Source organism: Platalea leucorodia, assembly GCF_965183815.1.
Source record: "Platalea leucorodia genome assembly, chromosome: Z".
Taxonomy (NCBI): domain Eukaryota; kingdom Metazoa; phylum Chordata; class Aves; order Pelecaniformes; family Threskiornithidae; genus Platalea; species Platalea leucorodia.
This window is the reverse complement of record NC_138858.1, coordinates 92,953,173-92,964,844: the sequence shown is the minus strand read 5'-3', so window position 1 is coordinate 92,964,844 and position 11,672 is coordinate 92,953,173. Positions and strand designations below refer to the sequence as shown.

At 63.5% G+C, this 11,672-nt stretch overlaps 1 protein-coding gene across 1 annotated transcript in view; it reads left to right on the top strand.

Annotated features, from left to right (window-relative positions):
- The first annotated feature begins 2,376 nt into the window (after positions 1-2,376).
- LOC309602871 (fibroblast growth factor receptor 1-like) overlaps positions 2,377-11,672 on the top strand; it is a 30,617-nt gene continuing 21,321 nt past the window's right edge. The window contains exons 1-2 of the mRNA XM_082336970.1: positions 2,377-2,432; positions 9,316-9,524. Of these exons, the coding sequence (XP_082193096.1) occupies positions 9,434-9,524 (91 nt within the window). The 5' untranslated portion in view covers positions 2,377-2,432; positions 9,316-9,433. The remainder of the gene's footprint in view (positions 2,433-9,315; positions 9,525-11,672) is intronic.

Genomic DNA, 11,672 nt, shown 5'->3' with positions numbered 1-11,672 from the left:
TGAGGTGGGATTTGCTAAACCAGCGCAAAGGCCAGGATGGGCGCTCCAATTTCCACGGCAGAGCTGAGCACCGGGCAGTACCCGATGGCACGGCAAACCTCCCCAGCTGAGCTGAACCCGCGCGTTTGATGCTGCTCCCCTCCGGCTGGTGCTTGCAGGCTGTCCCGGGGATTTGCCCGACACACGGTAAGTTCTTTGGCTGTTGCGGTAACTGAGACCTACTTTAAGTTTTTCTTAACCCTGTTCTTGATTAACAGAAACAAGCCCAGGTTCATGTGAAATTAGTACCTGCATTGCCTCAAAATTGCATCACCAATGCAAATGCACGTGTGGAAGAGCCCAGCGCATCAGCCCCCCGGTCCAGGAGAAGGGCCACACGCCGGCAGGGGCTGGTGCTGCCCGCTGCTGCCAAGGCACGGTCCCCCAGCCCTCTGCCCACCCTGCAAGTGCAGGCAGGGAGCTCCAACTTGGTCCTCGGGGCCCTGTTGCTCCTCAGTCTCAGTCCAGGCCCTCGTCAGTCCCCCATCTGCTCTGGGGGAGCGTTTGTCTCCCTGTCCATCCTGGAGGACCTGCTCATGCTCCGCTTATGCCACCAGATGGTGACAGCTCATGGTCCCTCCTGCGCTGAGCCTCGATGTGATGCTGAGGCCAGGGATGCAGCCAAATCCTTGAACCTCCCAGGAGCAGGGGACGGTTTTCCCCATTTTCTGCCATTTGCAAACACCTTTACTTCTAAAGGCCCAAAAACCTGCATCCTGTTAATGCAGTCAAGCAGAAAACTATCCCCAAGGAACAGCAGCAGCAGCAGCCTGTCCCCTTTCCATCGCGAGGGTGCAATCCCGTAAGGCCCATTTCAGGGCCAACATAAAAAAGTCTGAGACAAAAGCTCAGCGTGGCCGCTCTGGGGGAGAGCGGGGCCGGGAGCTGCTGTGCAGGGCAGCTCCCCCAGCTCACGGGGGTGCACAACCAGAGCCCCAGCAGCCTTGCTGGCAGGGCACCGGCAGCACAAAGCGGCCTGGCTGTTGGGCGATGAGCAGAGAGGAAAGCAGGGCTGGGGTTGGCTCTGCTGTCATCAAAACTCCCCCCATGTTCAGCTTGCATCCAGGTGCGTTACCTTCCCCCCTTCTCCCCGTCCACGCATCTGTCATCCTGGAAAGAAAATATTCAGTGGGTCTTGGCAAGCTGAACACTTGCCTGAACCAGCAAGAGGCTGCTCCTGAAGATGGATGCCCAGCATTTGGTTCAAATATAGCTCTGGTGATTCACGGGGCTAATTCAGCCTGTCCTCTTCTGTTATAACTTAATCACTTGCACATTGCCTCGCGCAGGTCTTTCACTGCCAGCCAGAGATGTCTTCATTCTGGGATGCCCGGGCTTGGAGCCTGACGTGGGGCTGCTCCCGTAGTTGTGCCTCCTGCACGGGGGCTGAGCCGCCCTGCACCTTCTGCATCACCCTGAGCTGCACAACCCGGGGCTCCGCGGGCTGGGAGAGTGCAGAAGACAGGCCGCGTTCACGGGCCTGGCAATATCGCACCTTGCCCTCAGGCTCAGGGACCAGGCGTGGTCCCAGCTGAGACTGAGCAGAAGGCACGTGTAGAAAGTTTTTGGGGTGCTCTGTGTTAGAGCTGCCCTGTTCCTGCTCCAAACCTCGGTGAAAGGTTGCCCGATGTACGCAGCTGGGAAGAGGCAGGGACTGCAGCCGCGGTGGTTCCTGGCTGGCTCCCGGGAAGGATTTGGGTCTGGCAGCCCTTTCAAAATCTGCTCACGGAAAGTGGGTGCCCGGGGGCCTTGCTTCGCAGAAGGGCTAGGCTGGGGGCTCCGGGCGGCCCAAGGCTCTGTCCGTGGGTGCTGAGCAGGGAAAACAGCGGGGTGCAAGCGCTGCCTTCGCCCCTGCCTGCACCACGGGGGCCCGAGGCTTCCCCGGTGCGACCGAGAGCAACGGGGGCAGAGCGCGGAGGCGAGCATCCCGCCGCGGCACGGCGAGCGCCCGCCGCGCGCAGCCTGGGCCGGTTTCGGGGCGACAACCGCCTAAAAACCCGGCGGGGACCCCCCCGGCGGGGGGCTGGGGGGCGGCCCGGCGGCGACTACAAGCCCCATCAGGCCGCTGAGGAGGAGGAGGAGGAGGGTGGGAGGAAGGCGGGGGAGGAGCCGGGAGGAGGCGGCGGGGCGGTGCGGGAGCGGCTCAGTCCGGCGGCGGCGGGCGCACGGCGGGGACGCGGCGGCGCGGGCAGCGGCAACGGCAGCGGCGGCCGTCGGGGCGGCCGCGCCTCCGGGAGCGCCTCCCGCCGCCACCTCGGGGCCGGCCCCGCCATGGGGCGGCCGCTGTGAGCGCGGGGGCGGCGGGGCTGCGCCTCTCGCCCCGGCCGGGGCTCCCCTCCATTGTTCCCGGGAGCGGCGGGCACCGCGCCGCCGCCGCCGCCCGCGGGGCTCCGGTGAGTACCGGGGCTGGCCGGGACCGGGACCGGCACCGCGGTGGGGAGCGGGACCGCGGGGCAGCGCTTTGTGCTCCGCGGGGATGGCGGCGGGGGCCCGATCCGGGACCTGGGGCCGCCCCCGTCCCGCCGGGATCCCCCGCGGTCGGACCCCCCCCGCCCCCCGGTGCGCCCGTTCTCCGTGGCGGGGCGGCTCGACGGCGGCACCGGGCGGGGGGGCGGCTCCGGTTTGGGGGAGCTGGGGGTTTGCGGACACCGGGGCGGTCCGGTGTGCCTGGGCCGGGGGGCCCCGGTTTGCAGCCGCTCTGCGGTCGGAGCCGCTCGGCGGGCGGCAGTTTTGAAACGCGGCGGGTCCGAGCCCGTCCTTCGGGCCGAGCCGGGGCTGGAAACCTCCCCGCAGCCCCGGCCCCGGGCTGGGCTGGGGCCCGAGACCCCTCCCGGCTGCGGGGGAGCCCGGCCGGGGGGCTGGGGGCTGTTTCCCGAGTTGCTGCCTGGCCCCGATTCCCAAAAAGTTGCTAAGCGGGAGCCTCGCGGCTTCCAGAAGAAGATGGAAAAGGAGCTGGGTTTGGTTTTGTTTAAGATTTTGGATCCTGGAGCGTTGCGGTGGTCATCGCGGATGGAGGTGCTCGGAATAACGCGGTCCTGGAGTTTGTGTTTCCCTTTGTGCTTGCAGGCTGCCCGCGGGGAGGTGGGGGGCTCCGAGAGCCTCCTTTATCCCAACTCTTTGCGGGGCTCTGGGAATCGCTCTCGTTTGTACATGGCGAACGCGACGGGAGCGCGGCGTGGCGGCCGAGCGCGCTTGCCATACTCGGTTACCTGCTGGGCCGATGCGCGCAGCCCTTCAGCACCCGGCTGGGTTTCGGGCGGCGTTTTTGGTCGCGGTGTTTGTGATTTTTGCCGTTGGGGCCGCGGGAGCAGCCAGCTGGCCTTGCGCGAGGCAGGAGCGGAGCTGGCGCAGGGGCTGCGTGTCCGTGTGTGCCGCGTTCGGGTTACACCGAGGAGCACTGAAGCCGCTTCGCGATTCCCTTCTCTGCCCGGATTGTTGAGTTACTGCCCTGTGTCTTGAGTGTCACGGCTGGCTGGTGCGGCTTCCTTCCCGTCAATGTTTAAACCTTAACAGTGCCGTTCGCCCAACTGCTTGCATGAATAAAACAGACGGGCTCGGAGGCTGCTGGCCTGCCAGGGTCCCAGCCAGAGTGAAATTGGGATTTGTGCTCAGGCGGAGGCGGTGATTTGCTCTGGCTGGAGGTCTCTGGGTGCTGACCAGCTGGATGCGAGCGTGCCTGCAGAGGAGCGGGGGGCAGCCACCCTGCCCAGCCCTGGGGATGCTGCAGGAGCGCGGCCCCCGCAGACCGCTCTGGCTAGCAGCCATTTTCCCCACACAGGAGCACTTCCTCCCTTAATCTCCGTGGTGGCTGGCATGCACTGTTGCCTTTTCGTTGTGTTGCTCAGAGGGGATTAAAATAAATAGTCCCTGCCCTGGCGGGGCGATGGCGGGAGCAGCGCCGTTGCAAACGCAGCCCGCGTGCGCATCCGGCGGCTCCAGGCTTTGCTGTGTGCGAGGTGCCGGCCCCAGCCGTGCTGGGAAGGAGCCCGGGCTGCTTTCGGGTGTGAACTGGAGCTCCCTGTTTATTTATTTACCTAAAAATGTAAACTGAACATTTTAATGATGATAAACACAAAAGCTGTATTGCCTCCAGCCCCAGCTGGTTTTCCCCCTGATGCTCCGGCCTCCCAAGCCCTGGCTGCTCGAAGGGGCCACTTGACCGGGACTGGGTGGCAGATGCCTGTCCCATCCCAGCAATTCAGCTTTCTGCCCCGTTGGGGACCTTCTGCTTCTGGGCACGAAGGCAAACGCCAACAGCTGGGGCTATGTGTGCTGGAGAAGTGTGCATCCTTCCCTTCCCAGCAGCTTTCCTTGGGGGAGCTGAATGTAGCAGAAACCCCATCCAGCTCCTTCCCAGGCTGGATACCAGGCCCCTACCTCTTCCAGGGGATGGCAGGCTGTGGTTGTGTCCCAGTGTCCCTGTCCTGGACCAGTCCGCTGCCAGAGCAGTCAGCAGTACCAGCCCAGTAGAGTTTTTTGGGTCCTGATGGATGCTCTGCAGACCTGAAAATCAAGCCCTCGGGTAAGGATCCCTGAATTTGAGGATGCTTCTTAAACTGAACTGGTTTTACAGAGGTCTGTGGGTAAGGCTGGGCTTTTCCCCATCCCTCCTGCCCCGCATGCCGGGCTGCCCCACTGCTGGATGCCCACAGTGTGCGGTGAGCTCGGTGCTTAGAGATACCCCTGGCAGCTGTAAGGCCTCGCGGCAGGCTGCAGCACGTACGGCCGGGAAGGGTTAACGCCGTATGTGTGCTGCACAGTTGGATATTTATTTTTCCAAGCATGCGTCTGCTTTAAGCATTATAGTTTTTCCCTATAGTTACATTTGCAGTTGTGTTTGCTTTTTACTTCAGCAAATACTTGGTTCTTGACCTGAGCCGCAGGCTGGGGCAAGGAGCGCTGGGCGAGGGAAAGGCTTTTCTCCGCGTCGCCCACGAATTTTGCCTTTGGCGTGCCCTTCTTCCCCAAGGGCGCCTGGAGGGCTGCTTGTCTTGAGCCTCAGAGAAAAATTGAGTCTCCTTTCTGTATTTTGGAGCCTGAGGGCATCTGTGCGAGGCAAGGTCTCCTGCTGGCAGTCACCACCTCCACCCCAAGGGATGCGCGGCCCCGAGCTGGGTGCAGCCCCCCACCCCGGGCTCCCCAAGCCTTGCAGACCTGGGAGCCGAGCTCAGATTCTTCTCCCTGTTGAATTTGGCCTTGCCCTGTTGTTTTTCTGCTTGCTGCGTTACACGCTGGTCGCTGGCGCCGAGGCACCCCAGCGCTCGTCTGCCTCCGGGACGCTCTGACGTGGTGGATGCTGCGCGGGCCAGCTCCGCTCCAACGGGGCGGCGGCGGCTGCGTGAGCGGAGGCCGAGCTGCCCCGCTCCAGAGCCGCACCGAGCCGAGCGGCGGCAGCTACCCCGCCATTGCAGCCGGCAGCACGAGCGCACGGAGCCGGCTCCCGGGGGATCAGATCGGGGATCCCTGCGGGACAGCACGGCATTGCGGGAAGCCCCAGGCTGAGCCTGAGCTCTGACCCCCGGGTGCCCCAGCCAGGCGCCCTGCTCCGGCACTGGCTCCTGCTTTTGGCACCTTGGATGCATTCCCCAGGGATGAGCCATGGGACGGGAAGGGGCTTCCCCGCTACACTCAGCTCAGAAGCTTTCGGCACAGGCTGCTGCCCGAGCGTGGAAGGTCCCATCTTGTGCCGCGTCCTTGGGACAGCTCAGCCCGGTGACTCACGGGCGTGGGAGAGGCGAAAGCGCAGCCCGCGGGGTCCCCGAGGACAACAGGGGAGACAGGTTGCACAAGGTTGTTTCTCGTGGACGCACGGGCGCGCAAGGGCTGCGTGACAGCATCTTCCCCGACGCACGGGTGCGCGGGGAGCGCGTGCCCCTGGGAGGGCGCGCAGGTGGGCACAGGGGTGTCCTGTCGCTGCTCCGAAATAGCTCCGTGGGTGTAATGGCCGGTTGTAATTGCAGCCTCGGAGGCAGGTCTCCGAGGGGCAGTTAGCCCTGGCTCCACTCTTACTGCTTCCATTTTTAGTTGTTTGAGTCCACCCCTGAGCAGTAAATTGCAGTGTGCTGGGGCCACGGGGAGCGGGGACGGTGCCCAGCAGGAGCCAGAGACCCACCCTGCCCGAGCTGCCGTCCTCCCGGGCGAACGGTTTCCTGTCGGGATTTATATAAAAGTTGTATAAACACGGAGAAGAGCCATGCCGTTTGCACAGGTAGGAGCGCTCTCCCCGCTTCCTTGCCGAGCAGGCACAGAGGAGCCCCGGGGGGCAGGGGCAGGTGCCGGGGGGCTCCAGGGCTCCCTTTTCCCCTGGGAAGGGTCTGCGCTGCCCCTTCCCTTCAGCATCCGCTCGTCTCTGAACACTGGGATTTCCTAGGGTGCTGCTGAGCCTGGCCGGGGGGAGCCGGCAGGACGCTTGGTTTGACCCCCGTGGGCAGGATGCGTCCCTGCCCTGCGCCTCTCTGCCTCCTAGCAAAGCCAGAGCTGCTGCCACCTCCCTTTCTGCCCCAGGGAGCTGAGCGTCGGTCCTGCACTCCCTCCGCATCTTGGCAGGCGTCCTTCCCTCCCTCTCCCTCCCAGTGACTCTCCCAGCCGCGGGGCAGCTCTTTGCTGCCGAGCGATCCCTACGCCATGGAAATATGCTGCTGTCGAGCCCCTGAATCAGCTGGAAGGCGCCCGCTCCGAGGTGTATCTGGAGAAGGGCTTTGCTGTGCGCCGAGCCAGCACTGACTCATTTTTCAGGAACTGCTGCTTCTGGAGGCACTGCGCTCCCCTCCCTCCATCCCTCCATCCCTCCCTCCCTCCCCTCGGCGCGGGGCCGGCTCGGGAGGCCCACGCAGACGCTCCGCATTAGGGCATGTTCCGGGGAGCATGTGCTGTCGATAAACAAAACCACTTAGAGACAGAAAATAATTTCCAGAAATACCGAAGGCTTTTTTTTTTTTTTTTTTCCATGAAGAATTCCACCTCCCCCTTCCAAACCCTGATAAATTGTTAACATTCAATAACTATTTTAAAGCGTGCTGCCTGGCGCCTGGGAGCGCTGGCGCTTGGAGATAACACCGGTGTTTGCTGGGTGCCGCTTTTCCCTGCCTGACTGCTTGTGTCAATATTTTGGGTTCCAAATGCTCCTGGCCAGAGCCGGAGCAGTTGGGGCAGGGCGGAGGCAGCCGGAGCCCCCAAACCTGCACCCCGGCTGGGTTTCCTTGGGCCGCAGAGGCTGTTCAGGGGGTCTGAGCTCCCCGGGCAGCACTGGGCGTTAAACGGGAGCCCTTTGGGGCTGCCGGCTGCTCAGCCCATCCTCCGGGAGAAGCCGGTGCTTCGAGCACGAGGAGCGAAGGGGCTCGGAGCAGGAGAGGCAGTGGCCGGGTGGCCGGAGCTCCGACGGACCGAGTGCGTGGGGAGGATGAGTAGCGGCTTATTACTCACTACGATTATTACTCACTGTTTTGAACAGCGCATGTTTTAGACAGGCGCCTTATGGCAAAAGGAAGCGCTTGTTCACACGGCAGGTTGGGAACGGCTCGGCACGGGGCGTCGGGCAGCACGAGTCGGTCGGGAGAGGAACGGGGTGAGCTCAGGATACTCGGCAAGGGCTGCGGGGCATGGAGGTACGGCTGCGCCCCGGGGCAGGGCTCTGGCCTCTGGCTGCCGGAGCCTGGAGGAGGGTTTTGGGGATGGTATCATCCTGTCCACACCCTGGTCCTTCCACTTTTCCCGGAGCATCCGCCACCAGCAGCACCCTGGCCGGCCCAGCACGGCTGTGCTTGGGTTGTGCAATTAACTGGGCAGGGATCTCGCCGGCGAGCTCTTCGGCAAAGCCCAGTGGGACAATTAAGGACGGCCAGTGTCAGGACCTCCATCCCAGGCTTCTGCGGAGCCGCAGATGTGTCGCGGGGGTGGAGCGTGGGGGTTTGCTCCTATCCACACTGCTGGGAGCAGTTGGCCTGGGGCGGCCGGGCTTGGGCTTTGGCTCCAGCGTCCCCCTCGAACGTGTTTCGGCAGAGCTCTGCGCTCGGAGCGTGGCGGGAAGGAGGGACGGTCAGAGGGAAGGAGGGATGAGGGCTGTGAAGGGCACATCCCTGGGGCACCCTGAGCTGGGATCGGGCTCTGCTGGGTCTCTCTGTGCCCAAACCCGGCTCTGATGCCTCCCCACACAGAGCGGTCCCCTGGCAGGGGACAGGGACCCGAGGGGACGGGCGGGCTGGAGAGCCCGGCGTGAGAGCTGGCAGGGACGGGAGCGAATTGCAGTATTGGCCGTGGAAGCCGGGGGATTTCTCCCCAAACGGCCACTCCAAAAAACAGCTGTCGGTGGAAAGAGATCCGCTGCATGCAGGAGCGGAGCGAGGTGCTGGCTAACCCCTTCAGCTCCGGGAAGCCGTTTCCATGGGGGGTGGCTGCGTGCATGCCCTATAGATCCTATAGGGGATGGAGGGGGCTGGGGTTTGCAGCAGGACCTGCTTCGCTGGGGGTGCACGGTGACGTGGACAATGTCAGATTTTGGTCTGGATAGGTGGGATTTGCCGCAGCGATGCTTTGGGTCAGCCGCAGCGGAGCAAGGTGCTGCTGGTCCTGGAGTTCCCAGGGTCCCGGGCTGGGTCCCGGCGCTGCCTGGGGCGTTTGGGGCAGAAGATGATGTGGAAACAAGGGGGAGAGGCAGGAGGGCATTTCCCTGCAGGCGTGCTCGCGCAGGGGAGAAGCAGCCTTTCAGAGCCCAGCAGAAACATTTCTCCTCTCCCACAGAACTCGTCAAGATTTTGAGATTATTTTTCATCTGAGCAAAGTTAAAGAAAACAAAGACATTTCTGGGAGCTGCCACACCGTGATGACGCAGCTTGGGCCAAGGGGGGCTTTCTTTCCAAAATTTTGTGGCATTTTGATCTGTATGGAAGTTCCTCTTTTCAGCACAAACTTAGTGCAGGAAGAGGAGAGCAGAAATCTCCCTTTCTTTAACCGGTGTTTGAAAATTTCCCCCACCGTTCTGGGAGATTTTGCTGCATTCGATTCTGCTTCGCCAGCGGTTTTACTCTCGACACATCAGCGCTTTTATGGAGGAAAAACATAACCCTGCCAGTCAGCGCTGGGTCGCTTCAGGCTGCGGAGGGGTCCGCGGGGACCTGCCACCGCGGGTGCGGGGCCATCTCGCTGTCCGGGCTGGATGCTTGAGGAGCATCGCCTGCGATGGCGAGCACATCCCACCCGCGGAGCTGCGTCCAGGGGGCTGGATGGTGGGATGTGGGGGTGCATCTTGCCCTGCCCTGACTCTCTTTTCCTCGTTCGCAGCTCGGAGGGGCTGACGGCCCGGCGGAGACCCCCCCCGCGCCCGCCCGGGGCCAGCCCGGGGTCCCCATGGAGTGGGAGTTGCGGAGCCCAGTCGCCGAGCAGTAGCCGCAGCAGTGGGATGTTTACCTGGCGGTGCCTCATCCTTTGGGCTGTGCTGGTCACAGCCGCGCTCTCAGCTGCCAGGCCGGCCCCCACCCTGCCCGACCAAGGTAAGAGGAGCAAACCACCGCGGCCGCGCCGGGGAGCGCCCGGCTCCCTCGTCCTTTGCGTTTCTCTTCTGGCGATGAGATAGCTGGTCTCCCTCGCGGAAGAGGCAGAGGCTGGCGCGGGGTCCGGCCACGGGGACTGCAGCGGGGGCACGGGCACAGCCCTCGGCAGCAGCACGGTGCCGCGTGGCTGCCTGGGAGCTGCTGGCCGGTGCCAGTGGGGATGTGGCACACGTTGTCTGCTGAAAGCAATTTGTGTAGACCCAAAAAGCACGTGCACGGTTCCAGCATTGCCCGTGGATCTTTTGAAGCTGGAGGGAAATCGTGGCAAGGCCTGACGTTGGTTTGGAGAAGGACACAAAGCGCTGGGGGCTGTGTCCCCAGCGTGTCACAGCACTTGCTTCCCTGGGACGATCTGCAGCCCAAGATGCGTGTGAAGCTTTCTCCCACCACTGGGGTGATCCTGGGCTCAGCAGGGGGGGACAGGGATTTGGGCACAGGGTACCAGTGCAGGCTGTGCCAGCTGGCAGTGCCTGGGATGAACACGCCCCGTGGAGACCCCCGGGATGCTCCAGCGTTGCTCCCAGCTGGGGAATGCCCACAGGTATGGGTTCAAAGCCAGGGCTGGCTCAGACGGTTCCTGCAGCCCTGATCTCTGCGCCGCTATGAGGCATCGCTGGGGCTGGAGAGCACAGCCCCAGACGAGGGCATCCCCCTTGTTTTTCATCACTGCTTTCCCCTAAAAGCCTTGCAAGAGCTTGTGGCCCACGATGGGCAGGCTGGGGGTTTGCTCCTGCCGCAGCCCTGCAAAGCTCCGGGGCGCAGTGGCACCCCAAGATGCAGTGGATGGGCTGAACGGGCCACCTGGCCCAGGAGAGAGCTGGCCCCGACAGAAAGCACCGCTCTAGCATTTCAAAGCCTTGGCCTTCCCCTCGGTGAGGCAGAGAATAAGCAGACCAGGCAGCGCCGCGCAGGACTTCTGACTTACTGCCTTTTGGTTTTAATTACCCAAGAATGTCTGGTCTGTGGGGTACTGCTTTTCTTTTTAAGGCTCGCTCCCCCTTCCCTCTTCCTCCCACCAAAACCCCGAGAGGCTGATTGCTGGTGTTGCCGGCACGGTCCCGGCGCTGCTCAGCGCCCCGGTGAACAGCCGTGCTCCCTGTGCCTGCGGTCCCTTCCCGGCTCAGGGCTTGGGACAGGGCAGGAGCTGGCGCCGACAAGCAAACCGCGCTGTGACGGGGGTCCCCGCGCCGTCCGCTGTTGGGAACGACTGGGTGATCCCGGCTGGAAGCATGCCGTGATGCTGTGGCCAGCGGGCCGGGGTCGGTGCCTCTGGTCTGAGCAGCAGGTACCCTGGGCACAGGTACATCCCATGAGATAGCTGGAGCTCTGCGTGGTCCCTGGGGAGCGGCAGAGCATCGCTCACAGGGACCATCTCCGAGATTTTTCCATTGGCATGCGTACTCCCTGCTTCTGTAAATGATGCGGTTGACAGTGGTAAACATGTTTTTCTCGGGAGATTGCTCTTCCTGGAAGAGGTTTCCTGGCGGCGTTTGGGGTAAGGATGCCTCTCGTGCTGCCGGGAGAGCAGCCCTGGCGGCTGTCGCGTTGGGAAAGCTGTCGGGGGGTTCACGCTGAGGGCTCATTTGAGCAAAGGTGGGGTTCGGGGTGTTTAAGGAGCCCTGCAGCCCCCGGAGGGTTTGGGGAGCAGCGTCAGGCAGCAGCAGTGGAGGAGGAGAGGCTGGAGAGGAGGGAGCTGGTTCCTCGCCAGCCTCATGCCAGGGCTAACAATAACCTCTGGAAACGTTTCCCGACACGGTTCTCACCAGGGCGGCCCAATTAGTGCCACAGCAGGAGCCCGGCTGGGGCAGAGTCCGTCCCTTGGCTCCGGGGCTGGCTGGTGGGAACAAAATGTTCCCGGCAGGACATGCGGGATGGGAAGAGCCGGTCCTGGGCCAGGACCCACGGCACCTTGCAGGTCACCTGCCAGGACGGGCTCCGGATCCGGCCCGGGGGAGTTTGGGGTCCCATGGGGTGTGCACTGAGCTCCCGTGCCGTGGGGTATCGTGTCCCCAGGGCTGGGCTCCCTGTCCCCCTTTCATCGCCACCGGTTCATGAGCATCACCCATGCTGGCTGGCGGGCAGCGGCGG